Source organism: Poecilia formosa, unplaced genomic scaffold, assembly GCF_000485575.1.
Source record: "Poecilia formosa unplaced genomic scaffold, Poecilia_formosa-5.1.2 Scaffold334, whole genome shotgun sequence".
In the NCBI taxonomy this organism is placed as follows: domain Eukaryota; kingdom Metazoa; phylum Chordata; class Actinopteri; order Cyprinodontiformes; family Poeciliidae; genus Poecilia; species Poecilia formosa.
The window spans coordinates 498,881-519,581 of NW_006800273.1; the positions used below are offsets into that span (position 1 = coordinate 498,881).

Below are 20,701 nucleotides of genomic sequence, written 5' to 3' on the forward strand. Positions count from 1 at the left end.
TGTGTGTGTGTGTGTGTGTGCGTGCGCGTGTGTGTGTGTGTGTGTGCGTGTCTGTACCAGGTTTTTATATCCTTATGGGAATCCATTTCTGTCTACAATGTGGGGTTATGGAGACCACTGCTGCTTGAGGGGACATTTTCTTGGTCCCCATGAGGGAAATTGTTGTTTTTGGGTTAGTGGTTAGGTCTGTGATGGTTAGGTTTAGGGTTAGGATTATGGTGAGGGTTAGGCTGTAGAGATTAGTGGAAGTCAATGTGAAGTCCCCACAAGTGATGAAAACACGACTGTGTGTGTGAATACATATTTGTGGGGCGCCTGTGTATGTGTGGGTAGACCTGCGTGCAAGGCCATGGACCAACCCCAGGGCAGACTGTGCTCTCTGACAGGGTGTCTTTGTGCTTTCCTTCCTCCAGAGGCATCTTGTGTTTAAGGCGAGGAAGAGGAGGAGATTCGAGGTGCGAGTGAACGCCGCCATGAGCTTCACGCCGTGAAGACCTGGCCAGTGGAAGATAGACGACAGACAGACAGGTGAGGCGACATCAGGTGAAGCTCCGATGTGTGTTCATGTTGATCGGGTTTGTCTCTGCTTAGTGACTCGTCTGCAAAAATGATATTAAAAATAAACTTGAGCTGAGTTAAAAAGAGAATAATAAGAATTCATGTTCGACAGGTTGGTTTAACCCAAACTTAATCACCTATACTTTTGGAATATCATTTGATTTGTATATGCAGTGAACTGTAATTATTTTAACACCCCTCACAATTTGTTGCATCATGTCTACAAACCTGATGCAACTTTTGTTCAAGTCAAGTCAAAGTTTATTCATGTAGCACATTTACAACAACCCCCCAGGTAGATAAATGATAAAATAGAAAATAAAATTAAGTTTAGTAAAAAAAATAAATAAAACTAATATAAAATTCACAAAGATAGCAAATGCTAATAGCATGAATGATAATAAAAAACCCACAATACTTAAATGTTCTTCTTTTACCTTTTCTCTTTAGCTGGTGTTGAAGGGGAAGAGATGTGTTTTCAGCCTGCACTTACATTGACCTACTCTTAAAACATCTGGATATGTTTCCTTCTAGTTTCACACACTACCCAACAATCTGTTGACCTGTCAGTCTATTGACAGATCAACAGAATAAAATACATTTAAGTTTGTAAGTTTAAGATGACATAATCCAAAAATGTCCAGGCAGTTTCAGGATAGTTTTTTTTTTTTTGATTGAAATATTAATTTAGGACGTGACATAACAAGCATAACTCACTGAAAACAGGATGATATTTTCATGTATTGTCTTCAAATATTGATTAATACTCATTAACATACTCATGTAAATACTCATTAACATGAGTATTAATTAGTCTGACTTGGCTGAATGGCTTTAGTGGTTTTGCCTCATAATGACTGATAATGACTTTTTTTTGTACAATATCAATGTAGATTTAACAAAAATGTTAGCAGAAACATGATTTGAAAAAAAAAAAAAACCCACAAAGAAATGCTGCCACTGTTGCTTCAGGTGTACACAGAAATACGACTGTACTTATGTGAGCTAGAAAACCAGTTTCCTCGGGTCACGTCTGTTTTTTAAGGTTGTGTTTTTCTTCCTTTGACCTTTAGCAGCTCACCTCCTCCACTGTTTGTTCAGAAAGCTGCATTTGTTGGTTGTTTTCCAGCCTCTTCCTGAACGTTGTCTCCTCTGCTTTCTCCCTCTTTGCCCCCCCTGTCCCTCCTCTCTCTCTGTCAGGATGAAGCTGAGGGGAAGGTCAGCTTGGCCTTGGCAGGTGGCCTTCCTCGTTGCCTTGGTGATGCTCTGGGTTGACCCCGTGTCCGCCGGCAGCCGTAATCATCGGGGACCAACAGGTACACGGGGTCTTGCTCTGAATCCCCCCTTGCCACCACCGTGAGAGGTTAATTACACTGTCATTTCAGAGGTGTAACACGTGTTCGCCGAGCCTGACGCGGACCAGGCCGCCTGCGTCACGGCGGAGGGCGTGTGTGTGTGTGTGTGTGTGTGTGTGTGAGATGTTTTTACTCTTTATTTCGCTCTGACAACAACAACGTAACCCATACGAGGACTTGTGCTTGGCGTGGTTGCAAAGAAAATACTTCTGTTTGAGTGATACAGCCTTCACAGATACTACATAGCACTTAAGCTGTCAGAAACTGTCAACACAAACACATCCGTTTGGGTGCGATCTCATCTATTTACAGTGCAGACGCGCAGCGTTTCAGAGGCGACGCCGTTCTCGAGGACTCTCGCTGCCTCAGCGCTGCCGTGAACTTTAATGTCTCTCACGAGTAGCTGAGGCCCTGCAGTGTTTATTATGCAATTATCGTAAGTTGTAAACATTAAAGTTTACGTTGGCCTGCTTATGTGACGCCTTTAAAAGAGTATGAATGTTGAACGTTTGTCACGTTGCGTCTCAGCGGAACGACAAACTTCAATATGTTTTATTTGTTCTGACTGAGCCACACGCAGGAGTAGAGAGAAGGGAAAGAAGGAGGATGAGTGGAGAGAAAGAAGCTTAGAGAGAACGCAAGTGAACACCAATGAACTCTGCTTCTGCACCTGCAGAAAGAGAGAAAGCAAAACTGAGAAACCACAACAACAAACATGGATATGTGACAATAACACTGGCTCACTGTTTTCCACATCTAAAGAGCATTACATACATGTGGATTCTGATAGCTTTAATGGATCAAATAATCAAATAGTCTTTCAAAGTCATTTCAAATTTAAATTCAAAAATACTTTATTGATCCCAAAGGGAAATACCTCATATTAATTTTAAATTATTCAAATAGCTATTGTAGATCCTTGGCATCTGTTGGCAGGAAATATCTCCTGTAACAGTCCATATTACAGTGAATCTGAAGAAGCCTCTGACTGAAGACGCTCTGTTTTCCCAAGACAAGTCTCTTGAAAATGTCGGTCAAGGTTATCCACTGATAATGAAGACAAAAGAAGATTTAACGTCATGATAAATACAGACAATCTGTCCGAGAATCGATACCATAAGACCAATAAATGAAGCAGACAGGTCGGAGGGAATGCTGAAGAAGTCTAAATCAGGCTTAGGTTGTAAAATAACACCCCACGTTTCCAACATTTCATTGGGGCCTGTTCAATGTGCCGTCTAGAAATCTAGAAATGAAGAGTTTGTGACACATCTGCAGACCTGCAGCGAGACGGCAGCCCAGCACATACACTGACAGCGACTCTGGAGGAGATGCAGAGATTCAGGTGGGAGAATCTGTCGGCAGAGCAACTGCTGAACTCCACATTGCTGCATAATGTGCATTGTAGTTCATAATGTGACAAATGTGAAAAAGTTACACATTTGTTTGAGACTCTTCAGTCTAAAACAATCAAAACTTGACTGAAAACCTATGTTTTCCCTCCGTTGTCTCTGCGAGGATGACTGCGGGGGCGGTTCCTTGCTGAGTCACACCAACCAAGCTTGCTGAAACCTCCCAAGTCTCGTCTTCCTGGCTCTTAATTACAACAGTTTCCTTAATTATCCCTCGATTTCCCTGCTCTCGCTGTTTGTGTTGTGCAGGGTGACCTTTATGCGCCCAAGAAATGCTACCAGCATCCAGTCTTTTTCGGCAAGTGATTGTATTAGTTTCCTTTTAAGTGAAGAGAGAAGGCAGCCTGCTTACGGCAGGGACACGACTAATTACAGGCTCTGTGGATTGTGAAGGTCAGCATCATCGCCTGGCCCCCTTCTCATTTCACACTCGCCGAGAAACAAGATATCTGGTGCCCAAACAAACTGCTGCTTTTATTATTATTATTATTATTATTATTATTATTATTATTATTATTTGACGGTTTACTCTAATTGGCGGCGGCTTGAGAATATCAATAATCCACACATAATGCAGTTTGAGGTTGAAAAATAATTGGGTGAATGTTGTTGCTGCCAGGATACATTTTCAGGGGATTTAGCCGCTTCTGTCGCTGTTTTGTCGGCTCATCTGTGGGACCTGCGTGATCAATGTGGGTGTCGTACCTCTGTCTGCCACATGGTGGCTCTGTAGGTCAAAAAATGCCCCAAACGATGCACGTATGTCACATTTCTTTAATCTTAATTTCATCTACTTATTGTAGCGCTAATCTGTTTGATAAATGAATTCAACCAATAAAACAAATCAACACTGAGAATATAATTTATTATTATTATTATTATTATTATTATTATTAATATTATTATTATTATTATTATTATTATTTACATTTTTCCATTATAAAATGTTCCTGCTCCCCATTAACATTGAAGAACCTGGCAGGTGTTCTTTTCTCTTTTGCGTCAAATTAAAGTGAAACGCTTTGCAAACACACACACAAAATAAATGGCGTTTATTAGCGCTAGCGTGGCTTTAAAGGCACCTAAAAAGAACAGAACCTTGCAGAAGATGAACTGAAGCGCTTCGTGTTGCCTTCGCTGTGTATGAAAACTCCTCCATAAACAATGATGAATGAAACATGAAGCAACAACCATCTTAGAGAAGCAATGGAGAAAAAGAGAAGTGGAGAAATTCAGAGCAAACAACAACCTTGACACTTTTTTGGCACCGCTATATTTATTAGCATAAGCTAACCCCATACAACTTCCTATACAATAAATGTCTCATGCATTTTTTTTTTACTATTTATACTTTAAATGTGAGTGATATGGAGATATTTTATTAGTAATAAATGTATTTCTGTGTCTCTGTGTAGATGGGGGATAAAACTGTTGCCCTGCAGTAAAAACATCCTGGGTTTGTTCTCTAAACTACATGTGTTGGCACTTCACTGCACAGTCCAAAAACATGACAGCTAGCTTAATCGATTTCTCTACATTGTCAGTATTCATGATTGTATGTGCGCAGGCATGGTGGTGTAAACTTTCAGATCGGCTCTACATGAGAAATGAAAGGAGAGAGAGAGAAAAAAAGCCTTCGCTGTCAACCCATCGGTGAAGTTTTCTAAACTCTACTGGAACTTTAACTGGAACTGTTTGGAAAGATTTGAGTTTTTCTTCAATAAACACTCCAGGTGGATCCGATGCGAGTCAAAGCCCGTACCGTACTGTTACGCACGGTAGGGGCTCTGTGATGCTGTGGGCGTGTTTCTCATCCAAACTCCTTGAGGACCTGTCAGAGTTCATGACTTGATGTGTTCTTCTCAATTTGATTTCAATAAAAACCTGGTTCCGTTACCGGAAAAGTGAAAGTGGGTCATCAGCAGGATATCAGCACAAAAACGACTCGCTTGACGAATTATCAACCATCTTTTATGGTCCTTAATCCAACTTGGATTCCTGGAAAAGTTGCTCCTTCAGCTTCTAGAGTTATCATTTCACGTCATATTCTAGCTTGCTTTGGAGTAACGCTTTCATCTATGTGTCGCTTTCAGAAAGACACAAGACTTTTTGTGAAGAATAACAACACAAACAGCCCGGCCAAGTGATCCCATTTCACCGACATGCGTCTGTTGTATACAGCAACCTTTGTCACTACCTGCAGCCTGTAATGATAATGAACAGGAGGCCTAATGCAGGCCTGTAAAACACCAATCATGTCAGGAGGATTGATGGGCCGTGCCGGTGTTCAGGTGAGGAGTAAATGGAGCAGGCAAGTGAAAGGTCTCAAAGACGCTGAGTGAAAACAAAAAGGATGACAGGTCGAGGAAAGCTGATTTGTAGCAACAGCGGGTTGACTTAGCAGCGAGTTTGACGTGTTTTCACGCCGCTCGGCACAAGCGATTCCTGAAATCTCGCTCCTTTGAAACCGCTCCGAGCGTTCCCGCTGAGACGTAGACCGCATCGCCTCCCAGATCCGGATTTCACGACCTCAAACGGAGTTGCTTGATACCTGCCCTTTCTCAGCCGCAGACATGCCTGTCAGGAACTGACAGAGGGAGAGACATAGCCTTTTTGATAAATTGTACAATTCTCCTGCTTGTCTGTGTCTGTCAGAATACATCAGTCGCCTGACTAACCCGTCAGTTCGAGGCAGTCTGAACGCCTGGCTATTGTTACGCCCCCACTGCCTGCCGCAGGAATAGAAGCATTTAGCCATGCTTGAGAAGACTTTTCATCTCGCCGTGTAGGGCTCTATTACACCAATACGGCCACAACAGAATGCTTTAAAGGCAACACCAAGGCATTCGACACACTGTTAGTTTGTGTATAGAGCTGGGAGCTGAATGTTTAACACATAAATCTTTTTGTAGATGAGGGGAGGGAATCAGCAGGACGTTGATACGGAAGGTAAAGCTGTGGAGGCTCATCATGGAGCCCGAGCATTTTGTTTCTTGGTTCTTCTTGGTTCCTCTCACTAACATCGGGTTTTTTCCTAGCTGGAAGACTTCTCCCGTTCCCCGAGGGATTACCTTCAACACGCACATGCCCAGACCTGAATGAATTCAAAATGTACTTTTCAAATTGTTTTTCAGAAGAAAATGTCAAGGCTTTCAAGGAAAAGTTAAATGGTACTTTGTAAAAAAAAAAAAAAAGTAATTTCCTCCTTAACATACAGTAACACCTGCTGCTTGTGCCGTCCATGGTGGCAACAACTCCCCAATGGATTATTGACGAATGAACACGAACACAAATATATACATATTATTATGCTATATTGTATATATATTGAAAAAACAGGTTGTGTGACTGCAAATATGTTCATTTTGTTTCACAGTAGAGTAGCTAACTTTAAGGTGTTCACTGTGTTTAGCCCGGGGGGGAAGACGCTGTCTCTCTCTGCCGATTGTTTTTATTACAAATTGCAGTCTGCATTGTTGACCTGGAGGTAAAAGTCTAACCAGCGTGTGTCCAGGACGTGTGGGACATGCTGAGCTGCTAGCTGCCCTCTTTTGCTGACCCTACACCTGCCTTTACAAGTCCTTGGTGGAGGGAAGGTCAGCGCTGATGACCCTCGCTCCAAACCTGATTGATTGTTGAAGTATGGACCTGTCTGGTTTTGTCGTTGCTGTTTTTTCCAGATGGACCAAACCTCACAGTGATGGATGAACTCAGGGCAGAGTCTGAGCTCTGTGTATGTGAGGATGATCTTAGGTCCTGAGATAGGATGGTTCCTAGGAACTGGAAATGATCCACAGTATTTTGAAAATGGTGAGGCGGCAGAGCGTGGAGGGAGTTGTTCGGTAGCACATCGTCACCTCCACTGTCTTGAGTGAGTTAAACTCCAGATGGTGCCGATTCACTTCCTGTCCGTATTCAGACTCCTTATCATCCTGGTTCAGACCAATGACTTCTTCAAGTTTCAGTCGTTTCACAGACGGGTCCGCCGAGGTGCAGGCATTTATTTACAGAGAGGAGAGATGTGGGGAGAGAACACAGCCCTGAGGGACGCCACTACTGATGGTTCCTGTGTGGGAGAAGATGCTGCCCGGTTTAGGCAAAGGTGGGGAAACACCACCAGGACTTTGAGCTTTTCTGGCATTCTGGTGCTGAAAGAGGGTATTCACATGTTTATCAGTGAGCTTTAGTGCATTCAGAAGGTCAAAGGGCAGAGTAGTTGGAGGAGGAAGAGATGCAGGTAATCCTTTTTATTACAAACAAGATTGTTGCTTTTGTGGTCATTCTCTTTCTCATGAGCACAGAAGTGAAAAGTTGTAGCTGTATTTGATCAGTTTACTGTAAATCACCCCAAGCAAAACATTTGCAGTGTTCTACAGGTCAGAGTGCAAGAAAACACTACGAGGAAGAAAATTATTATTATTATTATTATTATTATTATTATTATTATTATTATTATTATTATTATTATCATTTTACTGTAGGTGTTATTAATATCCTCATCAAATAGATTTTAAATGCTGATTTCTTTCTGGCCCCTGACATTTGCTTACTGATTAAACATCCTGGATGTTTACAGGTATAAATCAAGGCAACGGGCAAAAGCTACAGGCTACACATACATCTGCACATAACTGCTTGGCTATGTTGAGCAATTCGCCTGATATTATATTATTTCACATTTCCAAAACCGACTTTGTGTGTCGACCTTTTCCTGGCCTTTTTTTTTTTGTTTTTTTTTTTTTTGTTTTTGTTTTTTTGCAACGAAGCCTTTAAATTTTATTCTGACAAAACACCAGCTGCCAAATATTGTAATGAGGAATCTTCAGTAAGAATCCGACGTGCTGAAGAGAAAGCAACACGCTTTCATCTACATGAGTTTATCTCAGCTGTAGCTGTTGAGCTTCCTCACATATGTACAGATCGTTTTCTGATCATGAATGTTGGCCAGTACTTTCATATAAAGCTCAAAATAACTTGGACCATTGCTAACCTAAACACACTGTGTCTTTGCTACAGCTATGCCTTCTGCACAAGTTGCAGGTTCAATTCTTACAACAGTTTTTTTCACTATAGGGAGCAAAAAAATAAAAAATTATAAAATAAAAACAAACAACAGCATTGCTTTCTTTTATAAATACATATATTTGAAGCTTCATTTTATCACTAGTTATTTTACAAGGCAGAATATTTGCTTCAGTAAATAAATAAATAGGAAAAGCATATTTCATGTAGTGCTGCTGCTCCATGATGTGGGAAATGTTGGCAACATGTGTTCTTGTTTTTTAAAAAACTGGCCATGAAACAGCTTTGTTAAGTATTTGCTTGAAGAGCACCTTGGAGTGTTTTTTTATTGTATTTTCATTAAACTGCATCTGTACTTGTCAACACACACGCAGGGGCGCCCACGCATACACACACACACACGCACACACACACACACACACACATTTTTTCTCTTCTTTGTGGTGTCCTCTAAGTAGCGGAAATCCTTTTTTCTATAAAGAAGTATGTGGGTAGTTTTCATATCTTACACCTGTCTGCATTTACCTCATTAGCATTAATTCATACTTTGTTGTGATTTTAATTAGGGTGCCAACTGTGGGCAGACTTTATATATATAAAACAGATGCATGAATAATAAAAAAAAAAGGTCACGGTTTTATCCATCTGCTCTCAAGTTTGAAAGAAGCAGCTTGTTTCAGCAGAAAACGGGGTTCTGTTTAAAGGTTATGAGTAGTAAATGTCTTACCCAATCAACAACCTTCTTTAGTGACTTCATATAATATTAATCTTTATTAGTTTGTCCTGCAGGATGAGACTGATATTTAGTGGAGGAATGGCCAAGACCAAAGTGTCTTTGGCCATCTTTAAATTCCTCCAAAGAAAATCATTGCGTTTTGTAGAAAATTATTGACGCTACACCACTTCTCAACTTCAAGTGTAAATAATAATCAGCTTTTATCCTCTCAGAGCATTTGTTGACGCGTCCAAATGTCCCACAGCAGTCCTCGAATGAGCTGAAATGTGTTTTTCTTCATCAGTGGAGTCTTGCGCAGAAAGTGGACGTAGAGACTAGCGGTTTTTAGCGAGTTGCTGATTTCTTTTTTTGGAAGAACTGTACCTGCTGATTCTCTGTGAGTGGTCACAATTAGGTTTTAGTTTCATAAGTGACACAACCAGCAGGTCTTGCTCATATCGTCTGAGTTTGTTAAGGAGGTATGGATTTAAAAGGTCTCAAGTGTTTGCTTGACCATCCTAAGAGCGAGAACCAAGACGGCGAAGCATACTGAGCAGCCAGTACAGCTGGATGAGTGGCGATTTGATGCGAGATAAAAACTGTGAAGGTTTGGTAAGAAGTCTGGCAGCAGCGTTCCACACAACATGTAGAAAACCCAGTGATGGTTTGCTTAAGCAGGTGAATGATGAGTTACAGTAGTCAGTACATTTTGAAGAAATAAATGCATGAACAACAACTTCCTGTCCTGTTTTTGAGATAATATTACTTACTAAATGCTAACATTAGCTTACATACAGTTGCACTGATAGATGGCAGGGTTAGTTTCCAAATGCTGACCGCTTTCTACCATTTCTTTTTTTTTTAGAAACTAAGACTTTGCATGTTTATTACTTATTCCTTGTAACAAACAATTTTAATCACATACAACTTCATTTAAGGACATTTTTGTCTCAGATTCCATGTTAACAGCACCATACAGCTCTGGAAACAATTGAGAGAGCATTTAAAACGACCCATTTTTCTGATTTTACTCTCTATAGGTTTATGTTTGAGTAAAACGAACGTTGTTCTTTTATTCTGCATTTCTCTCAAATTCCAAGCAGAAATTTAGTATTTATTTGCAGAAAATGAGAAACGGTCAGAATAACGACAAAGATGCAACGCTTTCAGACCTCAACTAACGCAAAGAAAACAAGTTCATACTCATTTAGAAACAACAATACTAATGTTTTATCAGAAATCAATATTTGGTGGAGTAATCAGGAGGCTTTCAATAGGGTTCAGTGCAGTGGTCTGTTCATATTTTTCCAGAGTTGTACATTGATGTATTTAACACTTATTTATCCTGCTGCGTTAGCTCAATAAACCTTTAAACAGAGCCCAACTTTTAAGATTCATTACTATCCCCTCAAAAATACAAACAGCTCCATCCCAGGTCTGACGCAGGCAGTCATTAGAGGAGACCAGATCGCCTTCTGACCTCATTACTGCAGCCAAAGATGAGCTTCTCTTTGTTCTGTCTGCTGGCCGTGGCACCTCCTTCCTCCACCTGCTAGACTCTGTCTCTGCTCTTCTTTGTTCCTCACTAACAGCCTGTGTTTCTCTCTCAGGTGTGGGGGGCCGTCAGACTGAGCGGCTTCAGCCGGCTAAAGTTCTGCGAAAGCAGGGAAATGAAATTTTAATTCTGGGAGTAACTAAGATTAAACAAGGGGAGCTGATTGTGTGTGATTTAGGGTCGAACTTTTACATAGTTACTCTGAGCTTTTTTTTGTTTTTTAAACTGCGCCTACTAATAATACAATTACAGCTGCAGTCGTAGTTGTCTTCTGAAGTTGTGTTCTTTTTTTTCAGTTCTTGATTTTTTTATTTTTTTTTTTTATCAGTGGATGGAGGCTTTATGTTTGCACGAGTGTGTGTGTGTGTGTGTGGTAATCTGGCAGCTGCTCCAGCCTCAGGAGAGTCTGAGACAGAGAAGTGAGGGAAATGAAAGTGGAGGGATGATGGTGGAGCAGGGTGGGAGGGGGGCGCCCTCGGTGAGCCAGGGATCATTGATGGGGCTCTCTGGAGAGAAGAACAAACAAACTTTAAATCAGAAAGGATGAGAGGGGCCATGGCCTGCAGAAATAGAACCCTCAACGGTCTGTGTGCGTGTGTGTGTGTGTTCGGACGCACTTTCTGTGCATGGCGCACTCAGTCGGGCCTGAAAAGTTTCAGAGTCTGTGTAAAGTCACGTACATAAATGGAATCTGGGCTTACGGTACAGTATAAGCAAGGTTTTTCCAGCGGTGTAAAGAGGCTTATAGGTAGCTGGTAATGTCACCAGAAGGGTTTGCTGTTCTCGCCCGAAACTCTTAGGAGAGCACAACAAGCTTTGCGAGGGAAGATAAGGCGGCCGCGAACCATTCAGGAGCCTTAAGCAAAGATTAGATTCACTAAATATTTTACCCAACAGTAAACGCAAACACCAGGCATAAAAGTCTTTTCCCCCGGGGAAGTCGGCTGTTTAATTCGCTGAATAAAACATAACTTTAACACCTACGCTATCTAGTTCCAAACATTAATATTGAACAGAAGTCTATTTGCACATCATTTCTGAAGGATTTCCAGGTTCACGCTGCAGCTCCGGTTAGGCTTCTGCTCGCGTACAGACGTCTCAATAATAGATGGAAACAATATTTGTTGACTAACCATTTTCAGCGTTTTTGGCCGTTTCTCTGTTGGGATTTATGATTGAATGCTTGTGTAAACTTTCAAACAGGTTGAGTTTGGTAATATCTGTTGTCATTGTGATTTTTCTTTCTTTCTTTTTTTTTTTTTACTTTTATTTAATATCAACGTAGAAAATACATGGTCCGATACGTTGCATTAGTGAAAGGAAGATAAAATCACGATATTGTGAGTATTATTAGCCGTGTGTGTGTATGAGAGTGTGTGAGCAAAAATAGTGATATGAACGATATTATCAGTACGTAGAGCAGTTAAACAAACCACAAACAAACAAAAAGCATTAATACTGGCAATAATAATAATAATAATAATAATACATCAATAAATTATGAAAGACCGGTAGATATAGACATATGACGGATCAATTAATGAAACTGGTAAATTAATTCTACTGGGTGGGATTTGTTATATTGCTTACAGGAACTACATGAAATGAGAAGGGAGGAATGATGCCGAAAACCTTCTGTGAAGTACTTTATACTCAATGAGCAGTTTGGGGTTTTTTTTGTCATATATGAGATATTATTGCAAATGTTAATCCAGAAGTCACAATCTGTGTTTATATTCAGATCTGTTTGCCATTTTGAAGTAGGTATTGATATTGTTGAATCAATCCTGTTTAACATTCTGAATATCGACTGATGATTTTTTTCTTTCTAGACGCAATTTTAATTCTTTCATTAGGATCTATAATGAGTTGTTGTGGGTCATATTTACTTTGCATAAGAGATTTTAATTGAATATATTCTAAGAATTGAGTACCATTAAGTTTATATTGTTTAGTTGTCATTATAATTTTAAAAAAAGAGCAAATACAACTATCTGAAAGCAAATGGCCCTATATATTTTAGGTGCTTTAAATAATTGTCATGGTTTGTAAACTTAGGAGCCCAACCACAAGCAATCACAAAAACTAAGGCATTATTTACATTGCGTCTTGTGAAAAACGCAATAATCGCAGCCTAAAATATTCAGAAACCATACTCACACACTTTGGATTGGAACAAAACAAACACAAACGCTCAAAAGAAAAAAAATGTTGTGGTTTCCAGGGAGTGGTTCTTTTATCGGTTCTTTTATCATGTGTGGGCCTCTCTGTTGCAGTGCTCCCTTTGCTTCCATTAGTTGGTTCACTTTGTCTAAAAACGACTCAAAAGAAAACGAGTGTCTTTTTCTCCCCCCCCATCATCTACTGCTGTTGTGTTTTCCTTCTGCGTGCAATGACAAAACCAGAGGTGCCTTTGTGGTGAAGTTAATGAGGCCACGCTGCGGAGGATAAGAGCGTCGCTAAAGAGTGTTTATTTATGAATCAAAGACTTAGCCTGGAATAAACCAAGGCGTTTAAACATCCGTAAATACTTCAGCAGATTTATTTCATCCTCAGAAAGAATTGCTCAGCGTCTCGCGGTTTGAATTTGAACCTGGCATTTTGCTGCAGCAGTCCACCAGCGTGCCTCTGGAAAGTTGATTCATTTGTTTCTCCTCCTCGTGTCTGTCGTCCGCAGTGTCGTATCAGGTGAAGCAGGGCACCTGCGAGGTGGTGGCCATCCATCGCTGCTGCAACAAGAACAAGATTGAGGAGCGATCTCAAACTGTCAAGTGCTCCTGCTTCCCGGGGCAGGTTGCCGGGACGACCAGAGCCAGACCCTCCTGCGTGGAAGGTAAAAAGTGTGCGACAATAACTCATGAGAACGGTCCAATCACTGGTTTTATCTTCCTTAAGCCTTCAGCTCTTACACACACAACCGGTTGTTGCAATTGAAACGTTCTTGATGGCTTTTCTGTTGCTTATTTGCATGAGAAAAGGGGAATTGAGTCATGTGAGAAACATGGCTGTCATCTGTCAGCTGGAGTCGACAACAAAAGTTTGGTGTTAAACTCAAAGGCGACTTCAGTGTTTGTCAGGAAATCTGGAATATTTCTAAATGTCCTGAATTCGCCGACCACTTAATTACATACTCGATGGTATATTTTACTGTCATGATGGACTAATAAGACTAAGTAATAACTCCAGAGCTGCAAACTTTACGTGGGTTTCATTTCACATTTTCTCATGTACTGTCTAGAGACCTTAAAGGAATGGTTGCATCCAGGTGTTGTGTCACCAAGTATAACGCTAAGCTTCAGATGCAGTGGTGTAAAGCACCGTCCAACTGGACTCCACATCAATACACACTTGTTCTCCAAATTGTAAAACCATGCCTGGTAATCCGCTGGGCTTATCTGGGATTGGCAGATCCTGCCCGACTGAAATGAGTCTGGTAAAGTTTGGTGCATGGGGGGGATCATGGTGCGGAGCCGTCTCTCAGGAACCCTGTTTAGTTCCAGTTGAAGGAGTACATTTCCTTTGTTGGACCTGGTTGGGACCCTGTTCCAACATGACTCTGCACCAGAGCACAAACTTAAGGTCCATAAAGGCTGAATGAGCCTTTATGGTGTGGAGGAACTTGACTGCCCTGCACCTCGATCCAACACAACAGAGACGGTGAAACATTTCCCCTGTTTGTAAGGAGCTTTCCCCAAAGAGCTGAAGCTACTATAGATGCAAACATTAGGCTGACATAGATTAAGGCTGGGATGCCACTCAAGTTTATATGTGTTAATGGAGACGCGTGACTACAATACAGGATGGAGGGAATCATACTTGAATCTAACGTGTGTGTGCAACTTGTCCCATCATCACGTTTTATTTCCCCTTAACGTTTGCTTTATGTCACTTTGTGAACCGTAAAAACTTTGTCTGAATTCTACATTGTAGTTTGTTTGTTGAACTCTTGTTTTTGCAATAACTGAGGCACTGATTAATCTCACACAGGTCCTAAATGTGTCTAATCAACTAGCTTGACTGAAGTTGCGATCACTGTAATGATGTTTGGGTTTCACGTTCTGTTGTTTGCTTCAGTACTTTTGCCTTAGTATCTACTCAGTTTCTTCTCCAGTTTTTTTTAAACAGGTTTTGATAAAAAAAAAATTATCTTCCTGTCCACCAGGTTCCAGTTTGTAATCACCACTCAGTGGGCACACACCTGCTGTTGCTTAAGCTAAAGTTGCATCTTGTCTTTTATCCTCTGCTTCATATTTCACACTCTCTTTTCCACTTTCACTTCTTTGTTCTTTCTCATGTTTTGAGGTTGTGCTTTGGATGTGCTTACATTTCATTTTTAATTAGTTATTTTTGCTTTATTTGCACTTATGCAAGGCTGCTGTCCTACCGGACCGCTTGCCCGACATCCGAACAACAAATCTGTTGATGAAAACAATATTTATCAATTATCATGGCAATAAATAAATTCTGCTTTAAGCAAGTCTAAAATACTCAAGACTCACCTTTTAATCGTGTTTAAGGACATTAGAAGTTGACTGAAGACAACTTCTACTAACTCCAGGATTCCTTCAAAGGACGTTTAAGGTTTTGTTTATCAGTTTATGGTTAGGATTTTAAAAAATGTTGTTTTTTAACATGCGGCGCAGATTAATTGTGCCCCTGGGAGATTTCGATGGGGGACCAACATGAAATAGAAAATAATTCTAAGGAACTGCTGTCATTTAGGTTTTCTACCTTTAGATGAAACAGATGTTGGATGTTTAAGCCGCTGCTTAAAGAAGTTCAGAGTATATAACAGATATCTTTTCCCGTTATTTGTACAACTTTTTTTTTATGATATAAGAGAACAGTTTTATCTTAAAAGATGCAATATGATACAATCAAAGTCTTGTCTGACTGGATTTTGCCACTATAGTTGTTGATTTCTTGTTACAGTCTAAAAAACATAAAGGTTGAGATGCTGCGTGAATGGTTGTGTTTTTCTGTGATGGACTGGTGACCTCTCTAGGACACTTCCTGCCTTTTTCTCATTGGTCATTACATGTAGGCACCAGCAACCACCCCTAGCATTGAATGACTGTAGAAAATTAGAGAGAAATACGTTGTGAACAGCTTATAATGCTAAGAGTAGTTTAGTCTGAATACTGATCGGAACAATTAGCGAAGGCCGATGTTTGTGCAACACGCTCCGCTCAGCTGTGACTTCATTTCCAGACCAAAGCTCTGACGTCTGAGACAAACCGAGTCCAGCGTGCAGTGGCTGCAACGCTGTGGAGGACTGAAACCAAGCAGTGCACGTGTTTGTGGAGTGTGGCTTATGTTTTGCTTCTTATCTCTGCTTCTTTGTTCTATTTATGGTTTTTTGAGGGTTTTTTTTTCTTTTATTCCTGAGTATTGTGCTCTGCTGGCTGCATCCTAGCGCTAATACCCAACTGCAGTGCGGTCAGAACGACCACTAATGCATTCAGAGAACTACTGCGGACAGATGAGACCAAAGCAGCAGAAATCATCAAAGTTTAAATGTAACTAACATATTCAGTTTGCAAATAGGTAAGTCAGTGTGTTTGTATTCAGCTGGCTTTTCTATTGAACTTTGGTTGTTTTCCTGTAATTCCCATGCTTTGGGTTGCATTTAGGCTAATCTACTGACATCGTAATACACTACTAAGTTCAAGCAAACACACACATGTGTAAACCTGTTTTTGTCTCCTGGTGTGAGGTCTTGATGCTTGGCTGTGGAAATGACAGACAGGCAGATGGAGGGTCTTGGTGGCGTCCGTAGACTGCTGTTAAACCTGTTTGTCCGCTCCATGAGCTTTTTCCCGGCAGGGAACAAGCAGTGTTACTGACCTCTATCATCCGCAGGCGCTCCACAGAGATCAAGCACACACACACACACACACACACACACCCCCACACACACACACACAGACACAGACACACACCGACACACGCAGAGTCAGCCATCCTGATCGAATCACGCTGCGTTAGCCGCACTGCCAGAGGAAGATACATGGTTGCCTCGGACTGGAGTGGAGCCGGTGACCCTCCAAAGCGCAGGGGGTTATTCAAACTGTTAAGGTCAGCTGGAGAGAATTGAAACTATTCAGAGCTCCCACTAGAGTGACTCTATCAGACTGTCTGCTGCTGTGATTCCTTGTGAGAACGGAGAATCAGCACATTTGTTGACCCATGTAAACAAAACCTGGGTAAAGTGAGCCACACAGTTTTAATGGAATAAAGCAAACAAACAGACAGACAGACAGATATTTGAAAGCCTTTGTTCATTTTTATGGTAAATGACATGTTCATTATTTCATAAAGTTTTTATTTCTATTTGTTAAAATGTGCTGGCCTAATTATATCTAAGTTTGAGTAGCATGTACTCTTGTCTTTTTACATGCAAATTAACAAACAGCATTACCATTTTTTGTTAAAGGTTTTTATAAATAAAATCTATCTATCTATCTATCTATCTATCTATCTATCTATTGGTTCAGTCACCATGTTGCTGTTGCGCCATGTGGCCAGTAGGAGGAGCTTTCCCCTCTGAAATGGCTTCTCCACAGTCACACCTGCTGCATCATTCCAGCTCTGTTTTCAGGCCATAAAAAAGTAGATTTGTTTTTTAACCTCTTTGATGAGTTCCTAGATGGGAACTGTTGCTTGATAATGATAAAATCAGGCAACCATGGCAAAGATGATTGGCTGGGTAATGAAAGTCAGGAGGAATAAGGAATCGCGTGAAACTCCGCTAACCTCTCGGAATAGTCATTGCCCCGGCGCCTTGCTTTTGTTTGTTCAAACCCAGGGCTTTGCTAAAAGGAAGAAGTGTCACTGATGAAAGGCTAATAGGTTTACCATTTGACTGAGCCTCAGTCAGAGATAAATTTGTTTTGATGGTTTTAATGACTTTTTTTTCCCTCTGACTCACAAGTCTTTTGCACAGAATCGGCACACTTCCTCCCGTTCTCTCGCAGGCATCTCATCTCTGGCACTCACCGCCTCTCGCTTGCAGATCGAGGGCTCAGCGGGACTTATGCTGTGAGTCACGCTTGACCTCTGAGTCTGGGGTAACAAGATCTCGCCTCATCCTTTTATTCCAAAGCACACAAAGGCATGTTGATGCACACTCTCCACGCTTGTTAGACTCTTTTTCTTGTGTTTTATTTTAAAGGCTCAATCACTGATGGGCCAAGGCAATCCCCTCTCAGTAGGAACCCTTTGTAGAAAAAGCCACAGAGTAAATGGAGCCACGTTATTGACGATGTCTGAAAAATGGGTAAACCCTTCTAATGGCTGCTGTCTTGTACGGCGCGTCTTTCATCGTAAAACTCTTAGAACCAGTTTCCTGAATCTTTTTTTCCCAGCTCAGATCAAAGTGGTGCTGGAGTCTGAGAACAATAATATTAGCACCAAATTTACATTAAGTTACCTAAGTGTTGATGTCAAGACATTGAGAGAAGTCCTCTGTTACCACACCTCCATTCAGCTCCTTCAGACTAGCCAGCAGCAATTAGCAAACACCTGGTGAAGCTGCACATCTGCTGAGCTAATTATAGGAGCTACTGCTCAGTGGAAGTAGCTCCTATAAAAACACTGTTAAAAGGTTAATAGAGGAGCCATGTTGTGATGACTTCCTAAATGAGGGCTTTTAGAAAGAGTAGGAGTTTTTAAAAGTCAAATTTCTTTTAAGTCATATTACATTTTTTTACTGAAGCTAACAGCATGTGATTGTGCCTGGAAAATACATAATACTGCCCCTTTAAAGAAAATAGAACATCATAAAAAAAGTGGAAATATGAAATATTTCACTATATGAGTGTGTAATATTTGAGTTTCTCTTTCTGAAATGAGGGGGGGAAATACTGAGACTTTTTGAGATCACCAAAGCTCCATGGCAACCATTTGATGCCAAATTCTACATGCCAACTGGTTGTTTACCAGAAAACAAAAACTTTGTCCTGAGTGGAGTTTGCTAGAATTTACTGGGAACATAATAGTTTGGTCAGATTTTTACAGGAGGTTTTTACAACAGAATAGTACGGGAAACCTGTTTCAGTTGGTTGGGTGAAAAAAAAGTAATTCTTTCATTTGGTTTGGTTTATTTTCACTTCGCATTTGAAAGTTGACAAAGCCGTCTGTCAAACAGCCACAACAGCTACTTGTTTCTGGTGCCTTCACAAGAAACTGTCCAGTACGAAAAGCCGTCGGAGGCAGAAAACTTTCCAACATTTGTCTTTGTATACAGGAGTCGAACGGAGCGCTACATAAAAAGACAGCAGTGAGAAAGACTTTCGAAATGCTGCTGTGGCTACACAGACACCAACGAGCTTTCACACCTGCTGTCCGAATAGTAAACCTTTTAAAGTGGACCAAACGGCTCCGATGTGAAAGTGCCCAAAGGTTAAGCTTCTCTACAACAAAGAGTGAACTTGTGGAAATACATCCAAGGTGCAGTATCAGTGATTACAGTGGAGGATCTTTGGCCTGCAGTTTCCACAGAGCGGAGCAGAACGGGTCGGTGATGTTTGGTACGCTATGTTAGCGCGTCTTCACCAACAGTTGGACTCTCACTGGGCAGGCGGGGTCATGCTGCGTCCAAAGACCTTTTTTAAAGTGGGTGTAATCACAATGTATTTAAAAAGTCAGGCGATTTAAAATAGAAATTGAGGAGGCTCTACCAGTACACTGAAAACAGGTCATCGCTGGGCCTTACAGCAGCATAATTGTCCGAAACGTTTGGCCAGATAAACACAAAAAGACACGAAATCCCCAATCTCAGCCCCCAGGCCTAAATCCTGTTGAAAACCTGCGGGGTGAACTGAAGTGGAAAGAGCATAAGAGGGGCAGGTCCCCCCCCTCTCCGCCTGCACCAGCCTGGTGTAGTATGACAGGATGAGACTCCTCACTCTCCTAAAAGCTGTGGTACAACTTAGTTAGAGTGGAGATATTGGCTGGCACTGAATCAGAAGGATTTTATTTTGCAACTGAACTTTCACAACTCAATAAACAACAATCCGTCGCGTTTTCATGAGGCCAGTTGTTCAGACCATATACTCGCCGCGCTTAGATGCGCATTATTTTCCTCCGATAGCTATGAGCTGAAGTCATACAGGCGTAGCCGTATGTCAGCCTTCCTCAGACAACATCATTACGGAGGACGGCGACCTGATAAAACTGGAAACAAGTGGGCTTTGTTCCGTCCGCGACAGGCGTCGTATTTCATCGCTTGTTGCACAAAATTTCATTGAACATTTCATCAGGTATCAACCAGCTGTTGTTTATCACCTTTCCCTTATTGTGGCGCTTTTGTCATTTTTTTGTTGTTGTGGTTCTTTCTCCTGTCCGTTCCCACGAAGGTGTGCCGCTGTCCAGTCTATTTCTGACAGTTTTCACAATGCTCTCCCCACCTGGGTTTTCTCATCATGCGTACCTGGGCTGGCATGAATATGTGAGCTCGGGCTACGCTGATGCAGTGCGTTATTAAATCACCGCCGGGAAAAAGATGGATGCCGCTCTCCACCTGCTTCTGTACCACAGGATCACTGAGTGGAACAGTTACAAAGCCGTGGGGCGTTCATAGCTCTGGGTCCATCCTCAGCCCAGATTGTGTGTGTGTGTGTGTGTTTGAAAGAAACCATTTGCCTTTAAATAATAATGACCTCAGAGTGAAGGCGCGGGAGTATTTATTATGCCTTCTACTCGATGCACAGTCGTTGCGGTATTTACCTACACATAAAAACCACAAAGCAGCCACACGGAGGTGCAGAGGTGAATTGCTTGTTGTGGTTTATGGTCCATGTTGGGGCGGCGAACGACTTCAGTGCGCGACTTTGTTAAGTATTAATGGGAAAACACTCCAGAAGACTCATACCAGACTGCAGAGGTCGTACGCTGCTTCAAATCACGGCAGTTGGTCAAGCATTCATATTTCATTGGTTCATCATTTGACTTTAGATGAAAGGGTTAGAGGTTGATGACAGATTTTCTTCATAGTTTTTTTTAAGGTTGGAGAGTAACATTCTGATGGCTTCAGGGACATTAACTTTGCTACAATTTGCCACACTTGAGCTGCAAAGTTCAT

At 41.3% G+C, this 20,701-nt stretch overlaps 1 protein-coding gene across 2 annotated transcripts in view; it reads left to right on the forward strand.

The window, feature by feature from the left end:
* tafa4b (TAFA chemokine like family member 4b) overlaps window positions 1-20,701 on the forward strand; it is a 50,214-nt gene that overhangs the window by 16,065 nt on the left and 13,448 nt on the right. For both annotated transcript variants that reach the window (XM_007573582.2, XM_016661527.1), the window contains exons 2-4: window positions 414-528; window positions 1,759-1,874; window positions 13,295-13,450. In XM_007573582.2, the coding sequence (XP_007573644.1) occupies window positions 1,760-1,874; window positions 13,295-13,450 (271 nt within the window). In that variant the 5' untranslated portion in view covers window positions 414-528; window position 1,759. The remainder of the gene's footprint in view (window positions 1-413; window positions 529-1,758; window positions 1,875-13,294; window positions 13,451-20,701) is intronic.